General features: G+C 39.1%; 1 protein-coding gene across 2 annotated transcripts; it reads right to left on the bottom strand.

Moving 5' to 3' along the window:
- Positions 1-1,430: 1,430 nt before the first annotated feature.
- Positions 1,431-13,436, bottom strand: LOC127976246 (phosphatidylinositol 3,4,5-trisphosphate 3-phosphatase and dual-specificity protein phosphatase PTEN). Of its 2 annotated transcripts, XM_052580530.1 has the most exons (10): positions 12,700-13,436; positions 9,582-9,666; positions 9,387-9,431; positions 9,254-9,297; positions 8,059-8,297; positions 7,797-7,938; positions 7,000-7,068; positions 5,547-5,713; positions 4,901-5,218; positions 1,431-2,515 (listed from the first exon to the last, which is right to left on the bottom strand). In XM_052580530.1, the coding sequence occupies exons 1-10, from the start codon at positions 12,782-12,784 to the stop codon at positions 2,330-2,332; spliced, it is 1,380 nt and encodes a 459-aa protein (XP_052436490.1). In that variant the 5' UTR covers positions 12,785-13,436; the 3' UTR covers positions 1,431-2,329. The 2 variants fall into 2 exon arrangements, with proteins under 2 accessions (XP_052436490.1, XP_052436491.1); XM_052580531.1 differs by lacking the exon at positions 7,000-7,068 and having other exon boundaries at positions 12,700-13,435.

The raw sequence follows: 13,436 nt of genomic DNA, 5'->3' as shown, positions 1-13,436 counted from the left end.
TAGAGACAGCATCAGGACTGGCCTAATATATGGATAGACCAGTGATTCCCACAGTAACTGTCAAGATTTCTTTTAGCATCTTAATTAGAAGACTAAATTTTCACTACTTGCTATGAAGCACTAAGCCATCAATAGCTGCCTGAACCAACATTTGCTTCTGATACTAAAGTGTTGTGCCTAAAACCATCAGAGGGATTTGCATCATTTATGTCAATCTAAATATATCCTCATCAACCTGGAAATCTGACAGAAGTCCCTCATTTCATACATGTATAATATGAAATGCATTCTACATTCCCAACTCAAGAACGTTTAACAGCACAAACACGAAGCCAGAAGAGAGCGGGCATCCAGCAATGACCTTGTTTGAAAAGGAAGCTTCGATTTATGACTCATAAAATGACAAATAAATATTTAAGGAGAAAGAGGGAAAATGATCACTGTTTAAAATTCTGTCCAATCCCTTAAAAGCAAAAATATTTCATATTAACTAACAAATAACCAATATTTAAAATCTATGTTTTATATAGTTCAAATATTTGGGGTCAGTAAGTTTTTATTTTTCATTTTAAGAAATTAATACTTTTATTCGACAAGGATGCATAAAATTGATCAAAAGTAAAAGTAAATACTTCTACATTGCTACAAAATTACATTTCAAATAAATGCTGTTCTTTTGAACCTTGTTCATCAAAAAACAAACAAAAAACATGATATTAAGCAACACAACGGTTTTCAACCTGATAATAAAAATGTTTTCTGAAGGATCATGAGATGACACGGAAGACTGGAATAATGGCTGCAGAAAATGTAGCTTCGCCCTAACAGGACCAAACTACTACATAAAAATATATTAACATAGAAAATAGTTATTTTAATCAGTAATATTAAACATTATTTATGTTTTACTGTATTTTTGATCAAATAAATGCAGACTTGGTGAGTGTAAATTTCAAAAACATTAAAAAACGTCTTACCAACCCCCTAATTATAGTGTACTTTAATCACTGAAAAAAAAAATATATATTTTAAATACGGACACAGAAATAACATTATAATGGACAATATGAAAACAAATGTTATCTTCAGTAAATAAAATGAACATCTAAGTACTGTTAACGTTTTAAGGCTCAACTTGTTAAAGGCTCAGCTAACAGTGTAAAATAAAGGAAATCAGCATTAAAACGAAATATAACACTGATAAACTAAGATCAATAAATATCAGCCAATATGGTGTCTATACTCCATGTACGTATGTGTGTTTGAGTGTGTGTGTGTGTGCATATATATATATATATATATATATATATATATATATATATATATATATATATATATATATATATATATATATATAGTGCAATACAAACAATCACAGCTTGATGTCTTGATTTACCGATTTACCTTTGTGAACTGATCTCAGACGACCGTTTAAGAGAGTTCTGACACTTCTGTTTTAATAAAAACACATATAGCATTTATTAAACATGGACACTGACTCCAATGACATCATGCACACCAATTTGTCCTTTAAATGTTGAGTGTTAACATTATTGCAAACACTGGTTCCCTGCGCTTTCATGTATTATATTTTTTTATTATCTTAGGATAAAAAAACAAAAAAAAACAACGACAATTACATGGGATGTCGTGTTTTTCTGCATAATTTATCGTTATACACAGTGGGGTGGGGGCGGGGGAGCTTGTGAGGCTAGGAAAAGGGACGCTGGCACACCGTAGCCTTTGTACAACAGCCTGAAAGACTACGCAACACCAGCACACACCGCGCAGGAAGGGGTCAAAGGTCTTAGCGCCTGCGGACAGCACGAGAAGCATTCACAGTAAGGAAGGGAAGAGCGAGGGAGAGGGGGAGAGGGTGATTGCAGCACTGGCCTGGGTCAAGACGGGGAGAAGGAGAGATGTGTGGTCTGCTCTACCTCTCCTCCCCTCCCCTCTCCTCTCCTCGCCTGATTGCCTAGGTTTTTAACGTCTTTGACACAAAAAAGGGATTTTATATACACAGAATAGCTACAGGACCCTCCCTCCCACCTCAGGCAATGGTGTTGTTATCCACACATGAAATTCAGCCATCAAAATGAAGTAAAATAACATATTGGTCAGGATATTTTCTTCGTTCGTGATCAATGGCGATCGACAGGACTGTCCTCGAGCTGTTGGAGGGGGAGGGGAGGAAGGGTCCTTTTCTCTTCAGTTTATTTTCAAGTTTACTCCTTTTTTTTATTTCACTGGTGTTGGTTGGTTTTTCTTGTTTTTGTCCGGCATGTATTTGTTTGTGTATGTGTGTGTGTGTTTAGATGCCAAAAAGTGTTCAGACTTTTGTAATCTGTGCGTGCTGTTCCTCATCAAAAGGTTCGTTTTCTGGGTCGGAATCAGTGGTGTCTGAATAGCGGTAGTGATCAGGTTCATTATCACTCACATCCGGAGTGACAGAAGTTGAAGTGCTCGCTTCTGAGTTTGAGGGCTCCTCCACGGTCTTGGTGAAGTACAGCTTCACCTGACGGAGACAAAAGAAAGAGGGTAGCATAAATATGAGTGCTTTGCAGAGCACAAAATTAAACAGATTCTTAAATACATGAGTCAGCATTTTTTTTTTTTTTTAACACACTGCTGTTCAGTAAGATTTATGTTTTTTTTTTTAAGAAGTTTCTTCTGCTCTTCAAGGCAGATCAAAAATGCAGAATGCTTTATAATATATTGCTGTGAAGCATAATCAGAAATCATTAGAATATGCCGATTATTTATAATCAGTGTTGGAAACAGTTGTGCTGCTTAATATTTTACAAGACAGAACCATAATTACATATTTTCAGGATCCTTGGATAGAAAGTAAAAATAAAAATAGTCTTAACTGTTACTTTATCAATTTAATACAGCCTTGCTACTAAAATATAATTTTTCTATAAAGTGTTATTGACCCCAAACCTTTGACACCATCAAACCTTAGTAGTGTGTGTGTTAGTATATATACATACTAGGGGTGTAACGGTTCACAAAATTCACGGTTCGGTTCGATACGATACACTGATGTCACGGTTCGGTTCGGTTCGGTACGTTTTAGATACAGCAAAATGTAAAAACATCTCAACTTTTCAGAATGCTGCAAGCGCACCGCGGGTCATGTGACAAGAACCAACCAATCAGCTTCATCCTTTCCCGTAGCAACGTTGAAAACTCAGCCAAGATGAAGGAACAGCTGTTCACAGTTGTATATGTATTGCAATTTTGAAATAAATTTAGTAGCAGAGCTACTGCAAGCGATTTTTAGAGCTTGCAAATCCATTTATCATTCGCTGAAATTTCCGCGTCTCATGGAGAGAGCACGTCATTGTTGCTTAGCAAAGACAGACGCCTCATGAGCGCTTCTGCCCGAGCGCTTTGGAAAGGAGGAGAAAGACGCGCTTAGCGTTTTCCATGCGTTTTTAGGCGCGATATGTGAACGGCCCCTAAGGCGCTCGCTCACTCAGCACGCGCTGAAGGCTCGTTGCAAAATGTCGAATGCCTTTAACAGACCAGAAATATAAGATCCTAAAATAACCAACAGGTCTGGTGTTTGGGTGCACTTTGGATTCCCTGTAAGCTATAATACCGGTGTCTAAATGCTGCAGGGATAGTTTGTTGCGTGCATGTTTCTCCTTTTTTTCGTCTTTTCCCAGATACTGACACAATAAGGTGATGTCGGCGTAAATGAGTTGACATGTTTCAAGTATTCCCGCTGGTGTTTTTTTTTTTTTTTTGTATTCCCGCTGGTGTACCCTGTCATGTTGCAGATGCGACATACCGTTGTTTTTTTATCCACCACTCTCTTGCCATCACCATTATAGCTTAAAGGGAATCCAAAGTGCACCCAAACACCAGACCTGTTGGTTACTGGAGGATCTTCTTTTTCTAGTCTGTTAAACGCATTGGCCATTTTGCAACGAGCCTTCAGCGCGTACTGAGTGAGCGAGCGCCTGCTGAGTAGCCTAACATAAACATATAAGTTGGTGTTTTTTTCTTCTTCGGGAGTGTCAGGGGCGTTGCCTGTTACGTCGTTTGGGTTATTGGGCTACCTTGTTGAACGCATATCATTATATTTCTCTTTTTTTTTTTTTTTTTTTTTTAATATAATGAATTAGTCCAACGAACCGTTCGGTATACATAATGCGTACCGCGTACCGAACCGAAAGCGTCGTACCGAACAGTTCAATACGAATACGCGTATCGTTACACCCCTAATACATACATACATACATACATACATACATACATACATACATACATATAAATATAAAACAGTCCAGTCATTTAGAGAAAAATCCTGTGATAAAGTAATGACTTTAAGTAATGACTTTGACATCAGTCAAATGTACTGAAGCAGCACGATTTAAATCAAAAACATATTCAATTACATTGACAAACATTGGGATTTGAAACGTGATTTTAATATTCCAAAACCCCATACTGCTGAGGTCTCAATATTGCTGCAATATTCAAGCAATCGTCTCTAAATTAAATCATGTGTTCCTGCCAGTAAAACCAGTTATTAACTTATTCATAAATATATAGAATATTCAAAAAGTACAATACAATAGTAATACATTTCCATCGTAATGTATTCACTTCCACACAAACCTCAAGCCGTTAAAATCTCTGAACCCTTATTTTGGCAGAAATCTAAAGGAACAACTTTGAGTTTGTCAACATTTTAATATGTCTTTCATTCAAAACCTGTTGTCATTTCACTTTCGGAGACTTGGTTTCACATTATTAGATTTGTTTAACCTGTAGCCACCAAATATGTTTGAAATTATGCAAATGTAGAAATAATAATAACATTGAACCTGGAGTATGTTTGCTTTATAGAGTCCTCAAGCTTCAGTGTTGAATGGTGTGCCCTCACCTTGAAGTTGGGTGAGAAGTATCGGTTAGCTTTGTCCTTATTGGCCTTATCCAAGTCGTTCTTCGTTAAGGTCAGAATCAAGTAGTCTTTATCTCCCTCCGCTACTCCTGCTCGCTCTCCTCCCCATTCTGCTCCCTTTTCTCTTTCAAGTCCTCCCGCTGCGATCCCTCTCTCCTTCTCTCTCTCCCTCTCGGCCAGAGAGCTCTGAGAGGAGAGGCTATCCACATCGTTGACCACCAACCCATTCTCTACTTTCTCCCCAGATTCCTCGGGACCCGGGATGAAGAACGTGTTTATCCAGAAATGGAACATTTTATCCTGCGAACGCACATTAAGTTTACATTTGGGCATCGGGTGGCCATAAATGGCAAGTGTTTACAAACACAAATACACATTCCAACAACTGCACTTATAAACACATTTATATAAAGCCAAAAAACAAACACACACAGGACAGGCATGCTCTTTTGGGAGAGGAAAAAATTTAAACGAGTAAGCAAACATATTCAGAACACACGCCAAAAGACGTAGTAGATGCTAAAGCAAAGATGTAAAACAATAGAAAAACTAACAAAAGGCAACACCTCCCTGCAGTCTTGACAACGGGGTCAAGATCCTGTAGGTCAAAGTTCACATGATAACCTACCTTCTTCATCATCTTGCTCTGTTTGTGGAAGAATTCCACTTTGATGTCGCCACAGACCGGAAGAGGCTGAGGGAACTCAAAGATCATGTGCTTCTCTTCCCTCCGTGTGTGGGCTGGGTTTGACGTGTGGATCTTTACCTTCAACTGATACACAACGAACTGAGGGTCTGTTTGATGGAAGAGAGATGGAGAGAGTGAGAAAGGGAGGGAGGGAGACAGACAGGGAGGAAGAAGAGAACGGTGGGAATAAATTTAAAAGGAGAAAAAGAAAAGAAAAGGTAAGCCAAAGCATTGTATTGAGCAAAGAGGAAATAAAGTAAGGTGTTAATTATCAAGGAGCCCACAGGGAGTGAAATAACTCCACTCCCGGCTCTGACATCATCAGTCAAGGCAATGTCAGTGATCAGGAACGGGCCTGATGCAAAGGAAGAGATGCATCAAAGAACAAGCACCCAGCCGCCCAACCCCTGCATGCACCCAGCACAGTCAGCATGTAACACCGGGAGGTTCTTCTTTTAAACAAGAACACTATGACAGTACGTCGTCAACCCATAGATTTTCCCATATATTTATAGAAAAAAAAAAAAAAAAAGAGAAAGCATGCAATTATTAAGTATTAAGACTTTCAAAGTAAAAAAAAATAAAAATTATATATCCAATGAATATTTTATTTGAACTATTCATTAAAGAAAAAATATTTTTTATCTTAGTTTCCACAAAAATATTAAGCAGAACAATTGTTTTTAACATAAGATAAGCATTTTTTTAATTTTATTTTATTCCTGTAATGGGGAAGCTGAGTTTTCAGCAACCATTACTACAGAATAAAATAAAATTCAAAAATTTTTCCAAAAAGAAAAAAAGTTATCCGAAAAGTTGTAATATTTCATAATATTTCTGTTTTTACTGTATTGTTGATCAAATAAATGCATCCTTGGTGAGTGTCTACTTTTAAAAGCACGTTTTAGCAACCACAAACATTTAACTAGTTAAACTATCCAATAGTACAAAATATATATTGTACATGTATCAATAATATATAGCACATATAACATTTAAAAAAATGAAATAATTAGTAACAATAATTTAACCGTAAAATAGCATTTTTGATACTTTAAACATGTAATTCATACCATAACATGAAATTTAGGTCATACCGCCCACTTAAATGCGCAGCATATTTATTCAGAGTAACTTGATTAATTTACAATTGGATTATTTTAATTATTAAACTGCTATTTTTTTATCTCAATGAAAGCAGAACATCTCCGAGGGTTTAAGAGCAGATCAAGTATTTAAGACTTCTTTCTACTTCATGTTTCTGGGCTCCTGCCTGAAAGAGACGAGAGAAAAGCTGTACTGAACTGTACCGAATGCAGTACAGGGCAGGACCTCTCTAACATTTGAAGACGATTCCTTTAACAGTAGTAGTAGTAAAGTAATGCCGTTTTACCCCAGTGCCAGTTGCCTTTCTTGAAGCCCTGGGGATTCACCTCACTCCTGTTTTTAACAGTACTGTCCCCTTAGAGAGAGAGAAGGAAGTTAAACACCACCACCATCAGCCTGGCCAAGAGCCCAGCTGCACCGCACTGGCCCCAGCATGACAGCCACACACACACACACACACACACAGGGTCTGGAACTCTGGAGTCTACCTTTGAATCATGGGAGTTCTGAGACTGACTCTGCACTTTTAGTTCCAATTTCGATACATGAACTTCCCAAAAATGGGATTGATGAAGGGTGCAGTTCAAGTTGGTGTACAGCCTGGCTGTTGCGTACAGTCCCACGAACGTGAACAAAAACATGAACTAGCACTCTATGTACGAATGGGGGGATGGGAGGACAGAGGGCGCGATCTGTGATGTCACTTTACACGAGACTGTGTTGTGGGCTGCAGGAGCTGATATGTCAGAACAGAGTCCTCAAGGGAAATTTTTACAGAAAAGAAAACAGGAACAGAGAAAGACAGCGTACCCATGAGTGTTAGAGTGTTAGGGACATAGCCGAAAGATGTGGTACAGGGTTAAAATGACAAGCACCATGGCAGCTCCTTGTGAGTGTGACCACATCCCCACATGACAGCATATTCAGGTTCTTTTTATCAAATGACTCACTTTCAAAACATTTCAGGCTTTCGTATGTACAACATATATACAGACATGCTTTCTTTACACACCATCATTCCAAAAAGCTGAATTGCGACACATTGTCATGTTTAAGACAAGGTTAAAGGACATTAAGACTTACTGCAGTTGCCCCCACTGAACATGGGCAGAGTCTGGAAAACCATTTTATGGAACAGGAGCGCAACGGGTTTATAATCCAGCCTGTTCTTCAGCAGGTAGCTGTAGTAAAACACATACCTGCGCTGGCTGGGAATGGTGACCCCCTGAAAAAGAAAAATGAAAATGGCTCAGTGACTTACATGGAAATACTTGGCAATGCAATCTAGCTGTGATACCTCATCTTTAATGCAAAATTATAAATAGAATGCAGAACCAAACTGTACCTTTTTATCTCTGGTCCTGACTTCCCCATAAAAGTCCAGTGCCTCTTGGGCCTCGGAGAACTTCCTGCGATGCAACAGATAGGCGCATATCATGACCCCTGTGCGGCCTTTGCCTGCCTTGCAGTGGATAGCTGCCACATGGTTCTCGTCTTCGGACAGCCAGTGGTCCAGATCCTCGCAGAAGGGCTTTATTAATTCCAACTGTGGCGGGTTATGGTCCTCGAAGGGATATTGAGCCACTAAAGACAAAAAAAAAAAAAGTTACGATTCGGTACTCTGTACTAAAATCATCTTTAGAATAACATAAATAGTCTTTCAGAATAGGTCTGAGAATGAGAACGTTATGATCGAGATCACACCGGTACTGATCTCATGAAATATTGATGTTAATACTACACATATAATAACATGGTAAATAATCTGGTTGACGCTCAAACAAAGTAGGTGGCAAAAGTGGACTCTAACGCAAGTTGCCACCTGTCATGAAACATAAAAAAGACAATGATGCTGCACGTAGCTACTACTGACACACAAAACCATGTCGGAAGAGAAAGACACACTACCAGCATCTGAAAAAATAAAAATCTGCTACTTTGAATGGTCACTAACTAAAACGGACATCAAACCAGTTGCTTTCTGTGTTTTTCATAAACAGCAGAACTTATTTTTAAAGGTTTCATGTAAGGAAAGACTTGACACCAAGTGTTATTGCCGGTCAGTGCTTGTAATTAACACTAAAAACTTTACTTAACTTCCCATCAATACCAAACATCTCATTGAACAACTGAAGTAGACACTGAAATCAGTTGTATATGATCAGTTATATATAATGTGGGCTATCAACTGAAAACTTAAGAAATATCTGAATCTACAAAAAATTCTGTGCTTTATCATACACAAGGCGGTTTGTTGTTGATTTGGACCACCTAAAATCTGTAGCCTGGCTATGACTTTCCACAATTAGCACTGACTCCTCCAGACTGCAAGTCTAGACAAAACTTTTTGTATTTCAGCTTAAAAGTCAAATGGAACGGTTTCATATCAGCTAAAAGAAAAGAGCTAATTTCTTTATTTCAGGTGTAATTAAAGCGAGACTCATGTCATCACTACTTTGCAGACAAAAAAACTAAAACCCTAAAAGCTCCAGTTTAGAAATTAAAATGTAATACTGTAAAATGAAACTAGATGTACTCACCCCTACAATTGAATTTGGATGCATCGTAGTGTCTTTCAGCACATCTGGAAAGAAAAAGCACAGCTCTGAACACCCAATACTCTTACAATAATCACTTATATTGTGTGAGTACTCAAAAAAAACAAATACTTACAGATTATAAATTTTATAATGATTTTTATGCTTTGAATCTAAGAATCTGGAAAGAAAACAACAACACATGAGAAAGACTGAAATGACAGTATTTTCTTTTGGATACTGTGATTAATTCTAACTTGTGAAAACACTTTTGTCAAATGTACAGTGAGAGGAACTAAAAGAGATGGGACATTTTTCCAACTGAACTTACCGCACCACATCATCGATGTTGTTTCTGTAGACTCCCTCCAACCTTTCGGCAGGGAAGCCCATGGCAATTATGTTGGGGTATATGTCTGACATGCTTGTTAAGGAAAATAAGGTGACTGTACAACACTTTACAAGTCTTACAAATTAAACTTATACTCACAAAGAGTAGTTCACCCAAAAGTGACAAGAAAAAAGACAAACACACAGAAACATAAACAAGCAACAATGTTGGATATTTGGACAGAGATTCCCAGAATATGTCATTACAGGGAAGGAAGAATAATTCTGTAATAATGCAGTCAGTAGTTTAGATAGCTTGTAACTTAACCAAGACTTCAAAATCAACAAGGGCAAAGCTTGTGATACAGAAGCTCAGCTGTCTGTAAAATATAAATGTCACAATCTCGTCATCATCATTACGCACTGACCTTTTAGTAAAGCGTCAGACAGTAGGCACAGGAGCGTCTGCACTTTCTACCTACAGTGCGCAAACAAGGTCAAACTGCCTTACAATCCTTACCTACACCAAACAGGTCAAAGGTCACCAGGCCGCCACTGCGCTCAAATGCAGCTCACACTTAATCATGCAGCTTTTTGACAAGGCAAGACAATGCAGTCTCCTTACAGAGCCTCATTCGTGTCCATTTTTTCGCTTCTCACTTCCTTGCTCGCTGTGCATATGCAGGCATTTCTACTGTACGCTCTCGCTACCATGATGAGTGCAGAAGGGAGGTTCACACCTCGAACACAACACGGTGGAGAAAGAGGGAGTTCTGTTCGTTTCCTGTGGTACACTGTCAGAATAGAAAGCCAGAAGCTTTTTAATTAGATGAGTCACGCTTATTTTTAGCCCAATTCCTTTAAAAAGGTTAGCGACTCATACATCATAACTACCGTTAAAGAAATCTAAAGCATTAAAATAGCTGGTGTTCAAAACTAACATACCCTCAACAAACTACAAGAAAAAAGAAAGGAAAAGGAGGGTGAATTGTACTGTATGTGTAGAATGTGAGTGGATTGTAAATGGAAAGGAAAATGTCAAGTCAATGGCACCTCAAAATAAGACAACGGCGAACAAAGTATTAACAAGGATTTTCAAAACTCTTCTGACAACAAATTCAATAATCGTATTCCCAGTCAATCAAGGCACATTCTTCACATATAAGTAACGTGCAACACCGACAACAGAACAAGGCATCTGCACTGCATCCGTCTCTTTCATCAGCTGCTAAGAAATAGCTCAATGTCAGCCGAGCAATGTACACACAGTCACACTGATAGGGCCAGTGGTTTTAACATGTAAACCATTTCCACCCAGAATGCTAAAACACCCTCCACCCTTCTGAACATAGCTGCATGACAGTATACTAAAATGACACTTAAACCACACACACATAAACTAAAAAAAAAAAATCTCAGAAATCAAGGCGAAAGTAAAGCTGTGACAAATGTAGCATAAGCAACAGAGAACGCAGTCATTTAAATAAATGTTTCTGATGAAGAGAGTGATACGTTAAAAATCTGCAGCTCTGACAGCCTGTATGACATTGGACCTTTCCCAGCATGCTCAGTACGCAAGTGGTGCAGCTTTGCAAAACCAGAGGTGAGATTTACTGCAGCCGGGGAAAAAGCAATGGTGGACAACCATGACCATCACAGAGCTTACCAATGACCAGCAGGATAGATTACTCTTACACTTGTCAACTCATCCCATTTAAACATGCCTGTCTAAGAAAAACAGCAGGCCATTTACTGTCAAACACCTGACCTGCCGCACTTCCTCAAATCTACAAGGCTTAAAGCAGCAGTGATGTCAAACCGCTTGCTGGTGCAAATACTGCACAAGAACAATCACATCTGCATCATTCTTCAAATCGTGAAGGTTAGAAAGACCTCACACCTTACCTACATCCCCCTGCACTAATGGTGTTTGCAAACAAGAGCCAGATTGTTAAAAACGAAAGGCCAGATGAAAATGAGGAAGAGGTCTAAATGCTGAGAGTAAATGAAGATCTAGAATTCCTTCAACAGTCATGATGAGTTCACAATCAAAAGGGAATTTCCACCAAACTTCTGTTTTTCTTTGCATGTACATGCAAAGGAAGATTTAAACATTCCTTTTGTTTTATGGATTAATAATAAATCAATTTCTGGGCCAAGCCGTTTAATCAGCCGACATGTCCGATTCTAATTCAACTGACAGCTTTGGCAATTGTGATTAAAATTCATTAAAACTGAAACGATTTGGGAGTTCATGAGTGCGTTGATATAGGTCAACCACTATTATAGATATAATAAATAAAATGTTTTTATCTTTTGGACATCAGAGTCATTACAATAATTTATCACTTGGCCTCAGCATTTGGACTTGATGACAAAGCAGGTTACATGCTGACCTGAACACATGACTGGTTAATTACCTTTTAAATAGGCTAAAGATGCTAGATATTTTCTTGGAGCTTCTGTGGAGTCACAGGGCATCCTGGACAACTCAACTGCTCTTCAAATGCATGTTAGGAAATCAATTGATTCAAAGATTTCTAAAAATAGCCAGGTTCGAACACACTCCACACTGCATTGTCCATTAAGTTCACCGAATAGACCTCTCTCATGCATGTACATGATCAATAGTACCGTCATTAGCTAGTAGAAGATATCACGGATTTGTCAATACAAACCGATTTGTTCAATCTCATTGTTGTGCTAAGCTTATATAGAAGCTGTCGAGCACACTTATGTTCAACAAATTGACAGGGCATCACTTTATGTAAAATTGGAAGTCTGGAAAGCGACTATCTGCCATTACAGCCATGTAGCTGTCAAACCAGATGTCAGTATCCTACAACAGAGGTTAAAAAATATATTTCATTATTAAGACCGTAAGAGCGTCATGACTAAGCATTTTAAAAAGGTTTTACCTAACATATACAAAGACATTAAAAAAGGAAGCCATGTTGGGAAAGCATACATCATTCTCACAAAGCCCTGTCGTTTACCTGATCTGACACACACACACACACACACACACACATATATATATATATATATCGGTATAGAACACAAGACATATCTCAAATAGATTAGAAAGTAGCTCAGACAGTAAATAGGAGTAAGGATACAAGTTAAGTCCAAATCGAACCCATCCTCTTGATATCGCCTCTTGTTCCGACTGACTATTTCTTTAATTTTAGCAGTCATTGCCATGACAGCAGTTCAAAACACTTCAGTTCTGTGTGTTAGCTCGGAATGGCTCTGCGTCTCTCTCAACCTTGAGTGTGTGTGTGTGTGTGTGGCCCGGTCGGTCCGGCGCAGCGGGCCGGATTACAGCTTCTCGCAGACGGGCCTCTATCCGTTCCGGCGCAGCAGGCCCGACTCTCTCGGTCCCGAACGCTCAGTCCTCCGAGCTGCTGAAAATGTCCTCCGATCCCGCGGCCCGGTCAAACCGGAACGCATCCGATATAACAACAACAATAGTGTGGCAGAAGTCTGTGTGTCTGGCGCGCGCGCCGTGATCAGGTCCAGAGAGAGGACCGAATCCTCTCCATCTCCGCGCGAAGAAGAAAACCCACAGGCGAGCCTTTCCCGACTAGCATCGCCCGCTAGCCACCGCTGCTAAACCCCCCTCAAAACCCTCCTAACGAATGATCATCGTCGTGGCTGGATGGCCAAGTTGGTTCCGTGAAAAATGACAAATGACCGTCTCCACCTGAACTGTGTTAGATATGCGACGGTAGCCTTTGGAGAAGCGTGACGGTGTGCGGTTTATCGGCGGGACTCATCTCTCCTCAGGTCGCTCCGCAGCTCCGCTCTCAAACTGCCATCATGGCTTCCCACGGAGGAAAAAAGAACGTAAATC

This window comes from Carassius gibelio, chromosome B17 (genome assembly GCF_023724105.1).
Source record: "Carassius gibelio isolate Cgi1373 ecotype wild population from Czech Republic chromosome B17, carGib1.2-hapl.c, whole genome shotgun sequence".
In the NCBI taxonomy this organism is placed as follows: domain Eukaryota; kingdom Metazoa; phylum Chordata; class Actinopteri; order Cypriniformes; family Cyprinidae; genus Carassius; species Carassius gibelio.
This window is presented reverse-complemented; position numbering and strand designations above follow the sequence as displayed.

Bases quoted from the DNA above. Each gene is read 5' to 3' on its own strand.
- LOC127976246 (XM_052580530.1), bottom strand. From the start codon at position 12,784: ATGGCAATGACTGCTAAAATTAAAGAAATAGTCAGTCGGAACAAGAGG. The intron at 9,432-9,581 runs GTAAGTTCAGTT...TTTTCTTTCCAG, and splicing joins AACATCGATGATGTGGTGCG to ATTCTTAGATTCAAAGCATA. The intron at 5,714-6,999 runs GTAAAACGGCAT...TCCATCAAACAG, and splicing joins GAAAGGCAACTGGCACTGGG to ACCCTCAGTTCGTTGTGTAT.